The sequence below is a fragment of the Delphinus delphis genome, chromosome 21 (genome assembly GCF_949987515.2).
Source record: "Delphinus delphis chromosome 21, mDelDel1.2, whole genome shotgun sequence".
Taxonomy (NCBI): domain Eukaryota; kingdom Metazoa; phylum Chordata; class Mammalia; order Artiodactyla; family Delphinidae; genus Delphinus; species Delphinus delphis.
In genome coordinates, this window is record NC_082703.1 from 26262547 (window position 1) to 26279868 (window position 17322).

At 39.3% G+C, this 17322-nt stretch overlaps 1 protein-coding gene across 1 annotated transcript in view; it reads right to left on the reverse strand.

Moving 5' to 3' along the window:
- The window catches only part of CSMD1 (CUB and Sushi multiple domains 1), a 1741289-nt gene that overhangs the window by 370289 nt on the left and 1353678 nt on the right, over positions 1-17322 (reverse strand). The window contains exon 12 of the mRNA XM_060001344.1: positions 14574-14686. Coding sequence (XP_059857327.1) covers positions 14574-14686 — 113 coding nt within the window. The remainder of the gene's footprint in view (positions 1-14573; positions 14687-17322) is intronic.

Here is a 17322-nt window from a genome sequence, read left to right on the forward strand (position 1 = left end):
CGCCCTCTTGCTTCAGTTTGGGAACTCTGAAGGGCTGTCCCAGCTCCCAAGGTTTCCCTGGGTTCGGCCAGGGTACCAGGCGTACCTGAGCACTGCTCAGCTTCTCCCTCTGCCCCATCCTGTTTCCTTCTCTTCCTTGCAGGTATTTCAAAGTGCTCCCCTCATACACCCTCCCAAACAAATCCAGCTCAGAGTCAGCATCCAGCACAAAGGTTAATTTGTCATAGATTTAAATCACGTCTTTGAAAACATTTTTAAATACACTTTAGATACAAGACCATATTGGTTGTGAAAAAGGAAATACACATTATAAATCCTTGGTGGGTTCAACTTGGATTTTGCTCAAAATTAAAACAAGAGTTTACATGAAGCTATTTCACATGACTTTACTTCGTCTTTAGGGTTTTAGGCATCACTCTGTTATTGGCAGGCATGTTCCTGCCTGACCTTGTCTGAGTATCAGCTTCAGGCTACAAGGCCAGGGCCATGGGCTCACTTTCTGTGTGGACCAGCGGGATTTCCTATGTTCAGTGGTCACACAGAGACTGCACCTTCAACTCCACTTGGACCCCTTTTAAATGTGCAATTACTCACACAGAGGGCCAGGAAGGGTCTGTGCCTAGCAGCTGGAGCAAATCCAACCATTCAAGTAGAGAAATAGTGTGTTGGTCACGGTTCTTCAGAGAAACAGAATGAATAGGATATTTCTACCTTTATCTCTGTCTCTATCCCCACATCCACCTCCAACTCTATCTATCTATCTATCTATCTACTTACCTATTGAAATTAATTTATTATAAGGAATTGGCTTACATGATTATGGCAAGTGAGGTGTCCAGACCCAAGAGAGCCAGTGGTGTAAGTTCCAGTCCAAATCTGAGATCAAAGGCAGGAGATGCCCAATGTTCTAGCTCAAAGACAGGCAGAGAGAGCAATTTTTCTTCATTCAGCCTGTGGTTCTATTCAGACCTTCAACTGATTGCATGAGGCCTACCCACACTGGGGAGGCTGATCTGTTTTACTCAGTCCACCCTTTCAAATGTTAACCTCATCCAGAAACAGCCCTGCACACACACCCAGAATAATGTTTGACAAAATGTTTGGGCACCCTGTGGCCAGTCAAGCTGACCCATAAAATTAAACCATCATGAGTATCTCAAAGATTAAACAACCTTGATACTGTAACAGCAATGCTGTCCACCAAGAATGAAGAGGGCTTCCCTGGTGGCGCAGTGGTTGAGAGTCCGCCTGCCGATGCAGGGGACACGGGTTCGTGCCCCAGTCTGGGAAGATCCCACATGCCGCGGAGCGGCTGGGCCCGTGAGCCATGGCCGCTGAGCCTGTGCGTCTGGACCCTGTGCTCCGCAACGGGAGAGGCCTCAGCAGTGAGAGGCCCGCGTACGGCAAAAAAAAAAAAAGAATGGAGAAGAGATGCTGTTCTCTGAACTAGATAATATTTCCCCCTCTTCAGTGTATCACGAACACCTGGGATCACAGATTACAGACTGAGACACCTAAACTGATCTTTACCACTCCTTTATCAGTGTGTTCACAGGACCTAGGAGACAATTCTGTTTCTGGTATCAAATGGTATTGTTGAGCTCAACTTTTATTGAAACAATTCTTAGCATGAGCCTAAAATAGGTCTTGTTTTACCACACAGCAGCACATCACAGGGAACATTTCCTTTAATTTACCCCCTGCTAAAATTTAAATAGCTATGGTAAATTATATAAAACATGATTTGTGGAAATCAGTTCATCCACATGTGTAATGAAGTCTAACTGAACATTATTTTTGTGATGAAAAATGATCCAAAGTTAACCCACTTAACTATAGAGTGAAGCCATAAAAATGCAGGGCCGCCAGCATTGCAAACTCATATTTGTTTGAATATCCAGACGTTATGTGCTTGCTTCTTGTCAACCTTCCTCAGTGCTAGAAGAGACAGTGGTCGTGGAAAGCCCACCCCTGAATTGAGATTTTGTTTTCCTTTCCCTTCTATTGAATAAAAACAATCTGCTGTAATATATAATGTATGTTATTTTAAATTTATATAATCTCGGGCTTCCTTGGTGGCACAGTGGTTGAGGGTCTGCCAGCCGATGCAGGGGACACGGGTTCGTGCCCCAGTCCGGGAAGATCCCACATGCCGTGGAGCGGCTGGGCCCACGAGCCATGGCCGCTGAGCCTGCGTGTCCGGAGCCTGTGCTCTGCAACGGGAGAGGCCACAACAGTGAGAGGCCGGTGTACCGCAAAAAAAAAAAAAAAAAAAAAGTATATAATTTCAAGCTCTATTACATTATTATAATATTTTAACAAGAATCCTTCTGTATTACTAAATGTAAGATTGGTTTACAAAATTTGTTTTTGATCCTCAGTGTTTACCTTATATACAATAGGAATTTTGAAATATAAAGTAGAAAAACTATGCACTAAGTGGGATAGCTTTCTATATATATCATTCTATTACATATATATATTAATTATACATATATGTGAGCTACATATATATGACTTATATACGTATGAATTATATATGATTTATGTATTTATGAATTATATATATTATATGCAATTATATAATATATAACAATTGTATATTATATACACCTTAGGTTTTACACAGTATTTAATAGATGAGTAGTATTGCTTATACAGCTATATTATAATTATTTACATCATATTTTTTACCTTTTGGGTTTTTGAGTAGATTATTTGGAATTAAATATTTTCATATGTAAAAAGGTTTTAAACAAATAAAACCCACCTCTCTCTTTTTTTTTTTTTTGCGGTACGCAGGCCTCTCACTGTTGTGGCCTCTCCCGTTGCGGAGCATAGGCTCCGGACGCGCAGGCTCAGCAGCCATGGCTCATGGGCCCAGCCGCTCCGAGGCATGTGGGATCTTCCCGGACGGGGCACGAACCCGTGTCCCCTGCATCGGCAGGCGGACTCTCAACCACTGCGCCACCAGGGAAGCCCAAAACCCACCTCTCTTTGATCGCTTTCTTAGACGTATGACATATCTCCCTAAATAATTCTCATTTTTTAAACTTTGCATAATATTTGCCAATAATTTTCTTAATTATCAGCATATTCTCTACCTCCATATATTTATATCCACAGATGTATGGATATATGTATATGTAAACATATATAAATTACATATACACATACAAACACAAGTCTAGCAAGATAGTTTATTTTCCTTCCGCTGGCCTTGAGCTCTCCACAGTGATTACATTTGTATTTTAGTTTCTGAGTTTTTCTCTGCTCACCCTTCCACACCTTGCGATTACCAAGCACAGCCAAGCCTTCCTCTGTGCTTCTTTGCCCCAGCTACTCTATCACAAACTCTTCCTTAAAAGACTAAGCTGAATGAGTACATATGCTCCCTAGGCAACCTGGGGGGAGGTGACGGAGGTGGGAGCAAATGGAGAAACCCAGAGGCACCCAAGACTGAGAGCCTGGTGATGCAGGTCCACAGGTGGGTGGCGTGGACCCAGAGTTCTCCCGACCCATCATCCCCAAGAGGCTGCTTCAACACCACTGTGCCCCTGGGGAGGGGAGGCTGCCAGTGCAAGGCTCACTGGGGAGCTTCTGTGAGAGACGACCGTGCCCAAAGTGTCAGAGTAACAAGCATGACTCAAAGCTTTGAGGACCCCCAAACGTTCTGTATCCCCACAATGCTCAGGGATTTTCAACATCTTGGTGAGATAGGGATGGACAGGAATGAAAGGACTGACATGGGGCCCCTCTGGTCACAACCAAGATTAAATTTACTGCCTCGTGGTTAGGATGGAGTCTCTGAAAGAAATTCTAATTGATTTTAAAATAAGATGGTGTGACATTTCTTGTCCATCAAAGTTCATCTAGAGTTTATAAGCCAAGAGACAAAGCATCATTTCAGGCTTGGTGTTGTATGTATTGAAAATTCTGGAAGGACACACAAGGAAATGTTGAGAGCTGTTGCCTGGAGGAAGTAACCTGGAAAGGGCACTTACAATTCTTACATATTTTACTATAAGCAATAAAAAATTCTTACTTGTAGAATAAACTCAAAATTAAAAAAGGAAAATGCGTATGCAAATAATAGTTAGCATTTCTCACTCTACGTGCTTTCCACATTTTAGGTCAATTGATTTTTACAACATACTAATGAAATTGGTGTCATTATTATTTTCTCCCTTTTTAAAAAAATGAGGAGTCTGACACACAGAGAGTTTAAACAGCTTGCCCAGCTAAGTGGCCCAGTGAGGACCCTGGGTACTCTGGCTTCAGAGCCTGTATGCTAAACTATCACAGTGGTGTTAGTTAAAATCACGCGATATCAAAACCTAGAAAGTGAAACCGTGTGTAAGTAGCAGCTGTATATATTTTCTGATAATACAATACACAACAATATTTTCAATCAAATAGTGTAATTATTTATGTATTTGATGCTCACCTTCAAAAATGGTTTTTATTTTATCTCCAATTGATAGCTTAATATAGCACTCTGGAAATAACAGTTTCGAGAATGTCTTCTTTTTTTAAATTAATTAATTTATTTATTTTACTTTATTTCTTTATTGACATATAGTTGATTTACAATGTCATGTTAGTTTCAGGTGTACAGCACAGTGACTCAGTTATATGTATGTATATAACATATAAAATATTGAGTATAGTTCCATGTGCTATGCAGTAGGTCTTTGTTGTTTATCTATTTTGCACATAGTATTGTGTATATGTTAATCCCAATCTCCTAATTTATCTCTCCCTCCCCCTTTCCCTTTGGGTAACCAAAAGTTTGTTTTCCACATCTGTGACTCTACTTCTGTTTTGTAAATAAGTTTATTTGTATCTTTTCCTTTTAGATTCCACATATAAGTGATATCATGATATTTGTCTTTCTCTGGCTTACTTCACTTAGTATGATAATCTCTAGGTCCATAGGATGTCTTCTTTTGATATATTCTCTCAATTTTTAAAGTTCTCAAATCTTATATTAGTCCTCATTTTAATTATCTTTTTAACTACAGAATATTGTTCTGTCAAAAATAATAAATGGCTTTGAGCTGGCAGTTTCTCAAGGACTGACAGCCATCCACATTTCCATGACATTTTAGGCTGTAGCCACTAATAGGCTACCGAGACTGTTAACAGACTACTGATTAGAAGTAAATGTGATTATAATGAATACTGTATGGTCTTTCAAACTGAAACAGGACAGTTGGAAGAACATTTGTATTGTAACTGAGAAGACTGACATCCCTTAGTAGTTAAGGATCCTCAATCCAGGAAAGATGCTCCTCTCTCGAGTCTTTATCCTAGTCTGTATGATATGTATCTTCAAACTGCATGACTTAATTTACTGTCATTTGCCCTGTTGGGAAGTGTCTGGTATTTCACGGATGCATTTAGATTCTACCAAAAGCAGTAGCCAGTGCAGGTCATGTGGAAAGGATTATATCTCTGCTGTGCTTTCTTAAATAAGGCACAGTCATGTAGAAGTTCAATTAAAGGTCAACTCTAAAAACCCAAATGTCAGAAGTATTCAGCAATTATCTGTGCATTCAAGTCCTAACCTTTGCATGGGATGTAAATACCATTTTTTCTCGTAGCATTTCTTATTAAAAAAGAGTCATGAAGTCCCCATCGCAGCCCATGTCTCCAGCAAGGAGGAGTCTTTCACACTTTGTATATAAGGACACTCCTGTGGAGCCCCCTCGTCACCACAGGACTTTTCAACGCTGTGACTATTATCCTTCATCCCACAAGGCAAGGGTGTAGCCCTGTTATGCTGCCTTCACTGTTGGACTCATGACACCATCACCTACCATCTTTATTGTTTTGACATTGGGAGACGCTTTTAATTACCTGCCTCATTGGCTTGGTATGCAGTAACCACTAGCTGCTTTTTTTCCAGCTCCTGACTACCCTACAGTGGACACTTGGAAGACAAGAGCATACTGTTTCTTTATTCAAATTCACAAAGTAAAACTGAAGAAAATAAAATCCCAGCTCTCCAGATTAATATTTCTTTCATTTTCACTTATGTATGCACACATCTGTCATGTCAAAGATTTCAATGAACTCTGTAATTAATGAAGAAATCAGTAAGATATTTAACAAACTGCTCTGAAGGAGAATTCAAAGAAAATGCATATATAGACCGTTAGCAACACAGAAACAAAATTGCTAATAGATGCAGAAGTCTTCAATATCCACAGGGTAATAATCAACTGCATCTCCTCCCATGTCACTTTCCTAATTTTTCCCAACAATAACTTACAAATTATTTTTCTTAGTAACAGTTCCCCTACAGTAAAATAATCCAAAAAAAATAACCACCAATTTTATTGTATTACTGTTCTTTTAAATTTGTTACTTCCTTAGAATTTTGAAACTTAAGGAAAGTATCTAAAGTTTTGACAATTTAAGTAGTTATGTGGGGACTTCCCTAGTGGCACAGTGGTTAAGAATCCGCCTGCCAATGAAGGGGACATGGGTTCGATCCCTGGTCCAGGAAGATCCCACTTGCCACAGAGCAATGAAGCCCATGCGCCACAACTACTGAGCCTGCACTCTAGAGTCCGCGAGGCACAACTACTGAGCCTGCATGCCACAACTAATGAAGCCTGTGCGCCTAGGGTCCGTGTTCCACAACAAGAAATGCCACCTCAATGAGAAGCCCGTGCACCACAACAAAGAGTAGCCACCATTCACCACAACTAGAGAAAGCCTGCGCACAGCAACAAAGACCAAAAGCAGCCAAAAATAAAAATGAATAAATTAATTTTAAAAAAAAGTTATGTGGAACATATATTAATGTTTTATTCTGAATTTTCTTAGATTATAGTTTATCATGAGCCATTTCTTTCCAATAATAGATCTTGTGTGTGTCAGTAAAAATTCTCTGTTTAAAAATTGTCTGTTTACCAGTCCCTCCCATCAGGAAATTTACACAAGCCTCTTAGATAGCCTCATCCACCAGAGGGCAGACAGCAGAAGCAAGAAGAACTACAGTCCTGCAGGCTGTGGAACAAAAAACACATTCACAGAAAGATAGACAAGATGAAAAGGCAGAGGACTATGTATCAGATGAAGGAACAACACAAAACCCCAGAAAAACAACTAAATGAAGTGGAGACAGGCAATCTTTCAGAAAAAGAATTCAGAATAATGATAGTGAAGACAGAATAACTGAGGCAGAAGAATGGATAAGTGACCTGGAAGACAGAATGGTGGAATTCACTGCCGCGGAATGGAATAAAGAAAAAAGAATGAAAAGAAATGAACACAGCCTAAGAGACCTCTGGGACAACATTAAACCCAACAACATTCGCATTATAGGGGTCCCAGAAGGAGAAAAGAGAGACAAAGGACCCGAGAAAATACTTCAAGACATTATAGTCGAAAACTTCCCTAACATGGGAAAGGAGCTAGCCACCCAAGTCCAGGAAGCGCAGTGAGTCCCATAGGGGATAAACCCAAGGAGAAACACGCTAAGACACATAGTGATCAAATTGGAAAAAATTAAAGACAAAGAAAAATTATTGAAATCACCAAGTAAAAAATGAAAAATAACATACAAGGGAACTCCCATAAGGTTAACAGCTGATTTCTCAGCAGAAACTCTACAAGCCAGAAGGGAGTGGCATGATATACTTAAATTGATCAAAGGGAAGAATCTACAACCAAGATTCCTCTACCAGGCAAGGATCTCATTCAGATTCGATGGAGAAATCAAAAGCTTTACAGACAAGCAAAAGCTAAGAGAATTCAGCACCACCAAACCAGCTCTACAACAAATGCTAAAGGAACTTCTCTAAGTGGGAAACACAAGAGAAGAAAAGAATCTACAAAAACAAACCCAAAAAATTAAGAAAATTGTCATAGGAACATACATATCGATAATTACCTTAAACGTGAATAGATTAAATGCTCCAACCAAAAGACACAGGCTTGCTGAATGGATACAAAAACAAGACCCGTATATATGCTGTCTACATGAGACCCACTTCAGACCTAGGGACACATATAGACTGAAAATGAGGGGATGGAAAAAGATATTCCATGCAAATGGAAATCAAAAGAAAGCTGGAGTAGCTATACTCATATCAGATAAAATAGACTTTAAAATAAAGAATGTTACAAGAGACAAGGAAGGACACTATGTAATGATCAAGGGATCAATCCAGGAAGAAGATATAACAATTATAAATACATATGCACCCAACATAGGAGCACCTCAATACAGAAGGCAACTGCTAACAGCTATAAAAGAGGAAATCAACAGTAACACAATAATAGTGGGGGACGTTAACACCTCACTTACACCACTAGACAGATCATCCAAAATGAAAATAAATAAGGAAACACAAGCTTTAAATGACACAATAGACCAGAAAGATTTAATTGATACTTATAGGACATTCCATCCAAAACAGCAGATTACACTTTCTTCTCAAGAGCACATGGAATATTCTCCAGGATAGATCACATCTTGGGTCACAAATCAAGCCTCAGTAAATTTAAGAAAACTGAAATCATATCAAGCATCTTTTCTGACCACAATGCTATGAAATTAGAAATGAATAACAGGGAAAAAACCATAAAAAACACAAACACATGGAGGCTAAACAATACGTTACTAAATAACCAAGAGATCACTGAAGAAATCAAAGAGGAAATCAAAAAATACCTACAACCAAATTACAATGAGAACAAGAAAAATCTCAAGTAAACAATCTAAACTTAAACCTAAAGGAACTAGAGAAAGAAGAACAAATGAAACCCAAAGTTAGAAAAAGGAAAGAAATCATAAAGATCAGAGCAGAAATAAATGAAATAGAAACAAAGAAAACAATAGCAAAGATCAATAAAATTAAAAGCTGGTTCTTTGAGAACATAAACAAAATTGATAAACCATTAGCCAGACTCATCAAGAAAAAGAGGGAGAGGACTCAAATCAATAAAATTAGGAATGAAAAAGGAGAAGTTACAACAGACACTGCAGAAATACAAAGCATCCTAAGAGACTACTACAAGCAACTCTATGCCAATAAAATGGACAACCTGGAAGAAATGGACAAATTCTTAGAAAGGTATAACCTTCCAAGACTGAACCAGGAAGAAATAGAAAATATGAACAGACCAATCACAAGTAATGAAATTGAAACTGTGATTAAAAATCTTCCAACAAACAAAAGTCTAGGACCAGATGGCTTCACAGGTGAATTCTCTCAAACATTTAGAGAAGAGCTAACACCCATCCTTCTCAAACTCTTCCAAAAAATTGCAGAGGAAGGAACACTCCCAAACTCATTCTATGAGGCCACCATCACCCTGATGCCAAAACCAGACAAAGATACTACAAAAAAAGACCAATATCACTGATGAATATAGATGCAAAAATCCTCAACAAAATACTAGCAAACAGAATCCAACAACACATTAAAAGGATCGTACACCATGATCAAGTGGGATTTATCCCAGGGATGCAAGGATTCTTCAATATATGCAAATCAATCAATGTGATACACCATATTAACAAACTGAAGGATAAAAACCATATGATCATCTCAATAGATGCAGAAAAAGCTTTTGACAAAATTCAACACCCATTTATGATGAAAACTCTCCAGAAAGTGGGCATAGAAGGAACCTACTTCAACATAATAAAGGTCATATACGACAAACCCACAGCAAACATCATTCTCAATGGTGAAAAACTGAAAGCATTTCCTCTAAGATCAGGAACGAAACAAGGATGTCCACTCTCACCAGTATTATTCAACATAGTTTTGGAAGTCCTAGCCATGGCAATCAGAGAAGAAAAAGAAATAAAAGGAATCCAAATTGGAAAAGAAGAAGTAAAATTGTCACTGTTTGCAGATGACATGATACTATACATAGAGAATCCTAAAAATGCCACCAGAAAACTACTAGAGCTAATCAATGAATTTGGTAAAGCTGCATACAAAGTTAATGCACAGAAATCTCTTGCATTCCTATATACTAATGATGAAAAATCTGAAAGAGAAATTATGGATACACTCCCATTTACCACTGCAACAAAAATAATAAAATATCTAGGAATAAATCTACCTAGGGAGACAAAAGACCTTTAGGCAGAAAACTATAAGACACTGATGAAAGAAATTAAAGATGATACCAATAGATGGAGAGATATACCACGTTCTTGGATTGGAAGAATCAATATTGTGAAAATGACTATACTACCCAAAGCAATCTACAGATTCAATGCAATCCCTATCAAGTTACCAATGGCATTTTTTACAGAACTAGAACAAATCATCTTAAAATTTGTATGGAGACACAAAAGACCCCGAATAGCCAAAACAGTCTTGAGGGAAAAAAACGGAGCTGGAGGAATCAGACTCCCTGATTTCAGACTATACTACAAAGCTACAGTAATCAAGACAATACGTTACTGGCACAAAAACAGAAACATAGATCAATGGAACAAGATAGAAAGCCCAGAGATAAACCCATGTACCTATGGTCAGCTAATCTATGACAAAGGAGGCAAAGATATACATTGGAGAAAACACAGTCTCTTCAATAAGTGGTGCTTGGAAAGCTAGACAGCTACATGTAAAAGAATGAAATTAGAACACTCCCTAACACCATACACAAAAATAAACTCAAAAAGTATTCGAGACCTAAATGTAAGACCAGACACTATAAAACTCTTAGAGTAAAACATAGGAAGAACACTGTGTGACATAAATCACAGCAAGATCTTTTTTGATCCACCTCCTAGAGTAATGGAAATAAAAACAAAAATAAACAAGTGGGACCTAATGAAACTTCAAACTTTCGCACAGCAAAGGAAACCATTAACAAGACGAAAAAACAACCCTCAGAATGGGAGAAAATATTTGCAAGCGAATCAACAGACAAAGGATTAATCTCCAAAATATATAAACAGCTCATGCAGCTCAATATTAAAAAAAAAAAAACCCAATCCAAAAATGGGCAGAAGACCTAAATAGACATTTCTCCAAAGAAGACATACAGATGGCCAAGAAGCACATGAAAAGCTGCTCAATATCACTAATTATTAGAGAAATGCAAATCAAAACTTCAATGAGGTATCACCTCACACCAGTTAGAATGGGCATCATCAGAAAATCTACAAACAACAAATGCTGGAGAGGGTGTGGAGAAAAGGGAACCCTCTTGCACTGTTGGTGGGATTATAAATTGATACAGCCACAATGGGGAACATTATGGAGGTTCCTTAAAAAACTAAAAATAGAATTACCATATGATCCAGCAATCCCACTACTGGGCATATACCCAGAGAAAACCATAATTCAAATAGACACATGCATCCCAATGTTCACTGCAGCACTATTTACAATAGCCAGGTCATGGAAGCAACCTAAATGCCCATCGATAGATGAATGGATAAAGAAGATGTGGTACATATATACAATGGAATATTACTCAGCCATAAAAAGGAACGAAATTGGGTCATTTGTTGAGACGTGGATGGATCTAGAGACTGTCATACAGAGTGAAGTAAGTCAGAAAGAGAAAAACAAATATCGTATATTAACGCATGTATGTGGAACCTAGAAAAATGGTACAGACGAACCAGTTTGCAGGGTAGAAGTCGAGACACAGATGTAGAGAACAAACGTATGGGCACCAAGCGGAGGAAACTGCAGAGCGGTGGGGATGGTGGTGTGCTGAATTGGGCGATTGGGATTAACTGATGTGTATAAAATTGATGACTAATAGGAACCTGCAGTATACAAACAAACAAACAAAACAACTAATACTAAACTTTCTTTGGGTTATTTGTATGGAAATATGTTAATATAACTGTTTCAGACATTACATGAAATTTCTAAAAATCTTATACGTTCTGGTATAATGTTATAAATCATAATTCTAGTTATTACCGTAAAATGTATATCTCAGAAATAACTAAATTTCCTTGTCAATTGCATTATTATGAACTTTCATCAAATCTAAAAATCGTGGTCATTTTTAAGTCTTTTGTCATTTACAGACAGTTCTGGGTGTACTCTGATGCTTTTGCAAAAATGTTCCTATAAAAGGGTTTCATCTTCAAGGAATTCATGGAATAGACTCGGACAAGTACATTTTTCTGGTAACTGACTATACTGCTGAACTGAATGAAAAAGCATTTTCAAAACACTAATGGAAAACTGATGAATTCATAAAAGTGCTAACAAAAGATCAAGATGAAAAAAAATTAATTACATGGGACTGAGTGAACTGATGAGGATGATTATAATTTTTATGACTTTGTGTTTGAATTAAAAAAAAAAATCCCACAAGGACTCAGTGGCAAAAAATATACAAATCAATTTTCACTGAAAAGTAAAGGAGCTGTTACAGTGGAGGATTACTGGACTGAGTGTCAATATTATGACATAGTATGAGTGTGTTTCATGTGTGGTAATTGCAGTCATTGTTGCTTTTGTTGTGGTCATCCATTTACAATGCTTGGTGTCAGTTTATTTATCTCTTGTAAAAATAAAATACAGTGTGTGTGTGTGTGAAAAAAAAAATTGTCTGTTTAAAATTGTCCTGGTAATTCTGATCAACCATCAGAGCAAAGGTATTTGTAAGATAGTATAAAATGATTCTGAAAAGACTTCTCATGACTATAACTTGAATTCAAGATGCGAATATGTTCTTTTCAATCTTACTGAAATTCACTTCAAATTAGTTGTGGTTTAATGAAAGTATGCCAGTATATGTAAAATGGCAGCTTAAATATATATTTTAAGTTTCATATATAAGTAGTTTTATATAATAATTTATAAAACATTGTTAGTGTTAGTAAGTTCATTGTATCATATCTGGGGACACATTTCATCTTTGGGCACAGGAGAACAATTTATTTCTTTTAGTCAAATATACGAAGGGTCTAAGCTGAAAATACAAGCAGTGATCCATCACCATTTTGCTTTTGCATAACCCCAAAAGAAGAATTTAGCATGCTCACAAGCCTTCTTAAATGTTTCTTGAGTCAAAACTATTTAATTACTGACATAGAGAACATGAAAGCACAGATCGAAAGTTAAATGGTCTGTGTGTTCTTGTGTGTGTGTGTTTTTGCCAGTTAAAACAGATGTGCTTCCTGACAGCTATTCTAGGTGCCCTAGATGGAAGATCATGAAGGTCATTTTTATTCTTCATATTCCAGTCTCAGATTCCCCTTCTACCTTGTTTCATTCTCAGTTCTTTACCGTTTCTAGCGATCAAGAGACACTGACTCATGGATCATGGTGTGCCCCGAAAGACATGTGAGGGCTAGCCTGCCTGCTGCACTGTCACCTTCAAAACCAAAGTGCACAAGAAGGGGGTTATGTGAACTAAACCTCTGAACACGTGGAAGCAGTAAGCGGTTTGTTGATTTTGTTTTTGTGAGGGTGGCAGTGGGACAGGGTTTTCTTTTTTTTTGGTGGGAATAGGAAGAGAGAAGTTAATTTTGTTTAAGATGTAGTCATTTTATAAAGGTTTGCCTGTAAGCCTGGAACCTTTTGGGAATGTCTAATAGAAGGAAGTATCATTGATTTCCCAAAAGATGTAGGACACTTGAGGAAGGGCAGGGCTGAGCAGAGGCTGGCAATCTAGAGGAACACATGGATGGGGCAGCTGTGTCCCGCATGTACAGTCAATACTCGAGTCAACAGCAGACTATTTGGGAGTCTTGCAAAAAAGTTTGTAAATGTAGGTTATCTCAGGTGCATTATATTATTCTTTCTACTTCTGTTTGCATTTTGAAGTTTTTCATAATTAAAAAAATGTTTTAAGAAATACCAATCAATATGCTCCGGTTAAGAGATGTGTTTCCTAGGAGCTCCAGAGGAAACAATATAGGTGGAACAGTCTGGTGAGGCTGTTTAAAGAGGCAGGACACAGAGCCCGGGGCCCTGGTCACCACACAGCAGCTACTTCACCACGGCAAACTGTTCACTGCGGTGGCGGCTCCTCATCATCTCATGACTCGGAGACGAAGCCAACCTCCCTGAAGGAGCATTCTCTTCTCCAGAGCAAGCATAACTCATAACTCTCAAAGCAAGGTTATTTTTCTCCTATACAAGTACTTAGTAGATTTTTTCCAACTCTGTCTAGATTTCCCTGTCTTCCATTAGAAACCCACACATTTGTACCTGAGGATGTATACAATAAACTTCATCAAGTTGATGACACTCAAATTCATACTTTGTTCAAAATGCTTCCCTTAGTTATAAGCATAACAACTTCCCTCGGGAAGAGCTAAAATGCCAAGATCGACAAGTGTGAACACATTTCCTGGCTTACATTTTATACTTGATCTCAATCTTCGTTTTGCCACAGTAACGGCGAGCCAAGCTTTCGAGAAGTTAACGTTTCTCCCTTGCAAAAACAAGCTATAAGTAGAACTTTAATTACAGAAGTTGCAAATAATTAGTCCTTATTTTTAAACATTGTTCTGACTTGTCAGTTTTATTTACACCTAACACATAGAAAATGGTTCTGGACCTCTGCAGGAAAGCTGGTTTTAAATGCTGCTAAGTGTGTTCGGGCCATACCTTGGTAAACAGCTTTAAATCCAGGCGAGGCAATGCTGTCATCAGACTGTAGATGTAGCCACATCTGGTTGCTCATACTCACAATAAGGTCAGGAACACTGGATCCAGTGAGTCTGCAGAGAAAAGAAATGTCAAAACCACTGTTTAAGGCACCAAATATCTCCACTTTTACCTTCAAGGCGTGGGGGGAATCCTGCTGCTTAAACAGACAAGCCATAGATATAGATACATAAAGATAGCAAGACCGTCCTTTAAAGAATCTATAGCCATTTGTAATTCATATTCATATTTGAATCACAATATCTTGGCCTTTTACAGTAATTATTCTATATTATAGCTGTGAATTTGTATCTTTGATTTTAAAAATCGACTTAGGGTGAGCAACCCTCCCATGTATCTGACACTGAAGTTCTTCTCTGGGTGCAGGACAGTCAGGACTGCTAAAACTGGGGCAGCACTGGACAAACTGGGAGGGTTGGTCACCCTATGTGCCTTACTGCTGTGTGGTGATATAACATCACATCATTAATAGGAAAGCATGTCTAAGCTAAGAAAAGTTCTGGTTCATTCACATAATGCTTGGGTTACACACTCTGGAATTATCATGTCCCTTTACCACAAAAATTATATCATAGGATGGAAACTTCTTTAGCACTGAAAGGAAATGAGCTATCAGGCCATGAAATGACATGGAGGAAATGTAAATGCACTAAGTGAAAGAAAACAATCTGAAAAGGCCACTACAGGATGATTCCAACCCTAGGACATTCTAGAAAAGGTGAAACTATGGAAACAGCAAAAAGATCAGTGGTTGACAGGTTGGGAAGTGGGAGGGATGAATAGGTGGAGCACAGAGGATTTTTAGGGCAATGAAAATACTTTGTATGATACTGTAATGATGGATACACGTCATTATACATTTGTCCAAACCCATAGACTGCAACATCAAGAGTGAACCCTAATGTAAACCACGAACTTTGGGTGATGATGAGGTGTCCACACAGGTTCATCCTTGGGAAAAAGTTGCACCATTTGGTGGGGGATATTAATAATTGGGAGGCTGTGCATGTGTGCAGGCAGTGGGTATATCTCTGTATCTCCCTCTTAGTTTTGCTCCGAATATAAAACTACTCTAAATAAAGTTTGGATATAAATACACACACACACACACACACACACATAGGAAAACGAAGTTAAGCACACATTACAAGAATATTGACAAGGAGAACTGCATGCACAGGAGAGACAGATTTGGCAAATGTATGGAACTTTCCAGCTGCATATTAAAGTCCAGGTCACAGCGAATGGAATTTTCAGTGAAGCATTCATTGTGTATTAACAAAACAGTCAGGGGGGCCTTCAAGATGGCGGAGGAGTAAGACATGGAGGTCACCTTCCTCCCCACAAATACATCAAAAATACATCTACATGTGGAACAACTCCTACAGAACACCTACTGAACGCTGGCAGAAGACCTCAGACCTCCCAAAAGGCAAGAAACTCCCTACATACCTGGGTAGGGCAAAAGAAAAAAGAATAAACAGAGACAAAACGATAGGGACAGGACCTGCACCAGTGGGAGGGAGCTGTGAAGGAGGAAAGGTTTCCACACACTAGGAAGCCCCTTCGCAGGCGGAGACTGCAGGTGGCGGAGGGGGAAAGCTTCGGAGCCGCAGAGGAGAGCGCAGCCAAAGGGGTGCAGAGGGCAAAGTGGAGAGATTCCCGCACAGAGGATCGGTGCCGACCAGCACTCACCAGCCCGAGAGGCTTGTCTGCTCACCCGCCGGGGTGGGCGGGGCTGGGAGCGGAGGATCGGGCTTCAGAGGTCAGATCCCATGGAGAGGACTGGGGTTGGCTGCATGAACACAGCCTGAAGGGGGCTAGTGCCCACAGCTAGCCAGGAGGGGGTCCTGGAAAAAGCATGGAGCTGCCATGCCGAAGAGGCAAGAAACCATTTTTTTGGGTGCTGCTGCTGCAGCCACCAAGTAGCCTGTGTGCGAGCACAAGTCACTGTCTACACCTCCCCTCCTGGGAGCTTGTGCAGCCCGCCACTGCCACGGTCCCGTGATCCAGGGACAACTTCCCCGGGAGAACACACGGTGCGCCTCAGGCTGGTGCAATGTCACACCAGGATCTGCAGCCGCAGGCTCACCCCGCATCCCATACCCCTCGCTCCCCCTAGCCTGAGTGAGCCAGAGACCCCTAATGAGCTGCTCCTTTAACCCCGTCCTGTCTAGACAAAGAACAGACGCCCTCCGGCGACCTACACGCAGAGGCGGGGCCAAATCCAAAGCTGAACCCCAGGAGCTGCACGAACAAAGAAGAGAAAGGGAAATCTCTCCCAGAAGCCTCAGGAGCAGTGGATTAAATCTCTACAATCAACTTGCTGTACCCTGCATCACTGGCATACCTGAATAGAAAACAAATCATCCCAAAAGTGAGGTGGTGGACTTTGGGAACAACTGCAGATTTGGGGTTTGCTTTCTGCGTGTAAATTTGTTTCTGGTTTTATGCTTATCTTAGTTTACTATTTAGAGCTTATTATCATTGGCAGATTTGTTTATTTATTTGGTTGCTCTCTTCCTTTTTATATATATATTATTTTTTCCTTTTTTTCTCTTTTTTGTGAGTGTGTATGTGTATGCTTCTTTGTGTGATTTTGTCAGTATAGCTTTACTTCTACCATTTGTTCTAGGTTTCGGTCTGTCCATGTTTTGTTTTATGTATAGTTTTTAGCGCTTGTTATCAT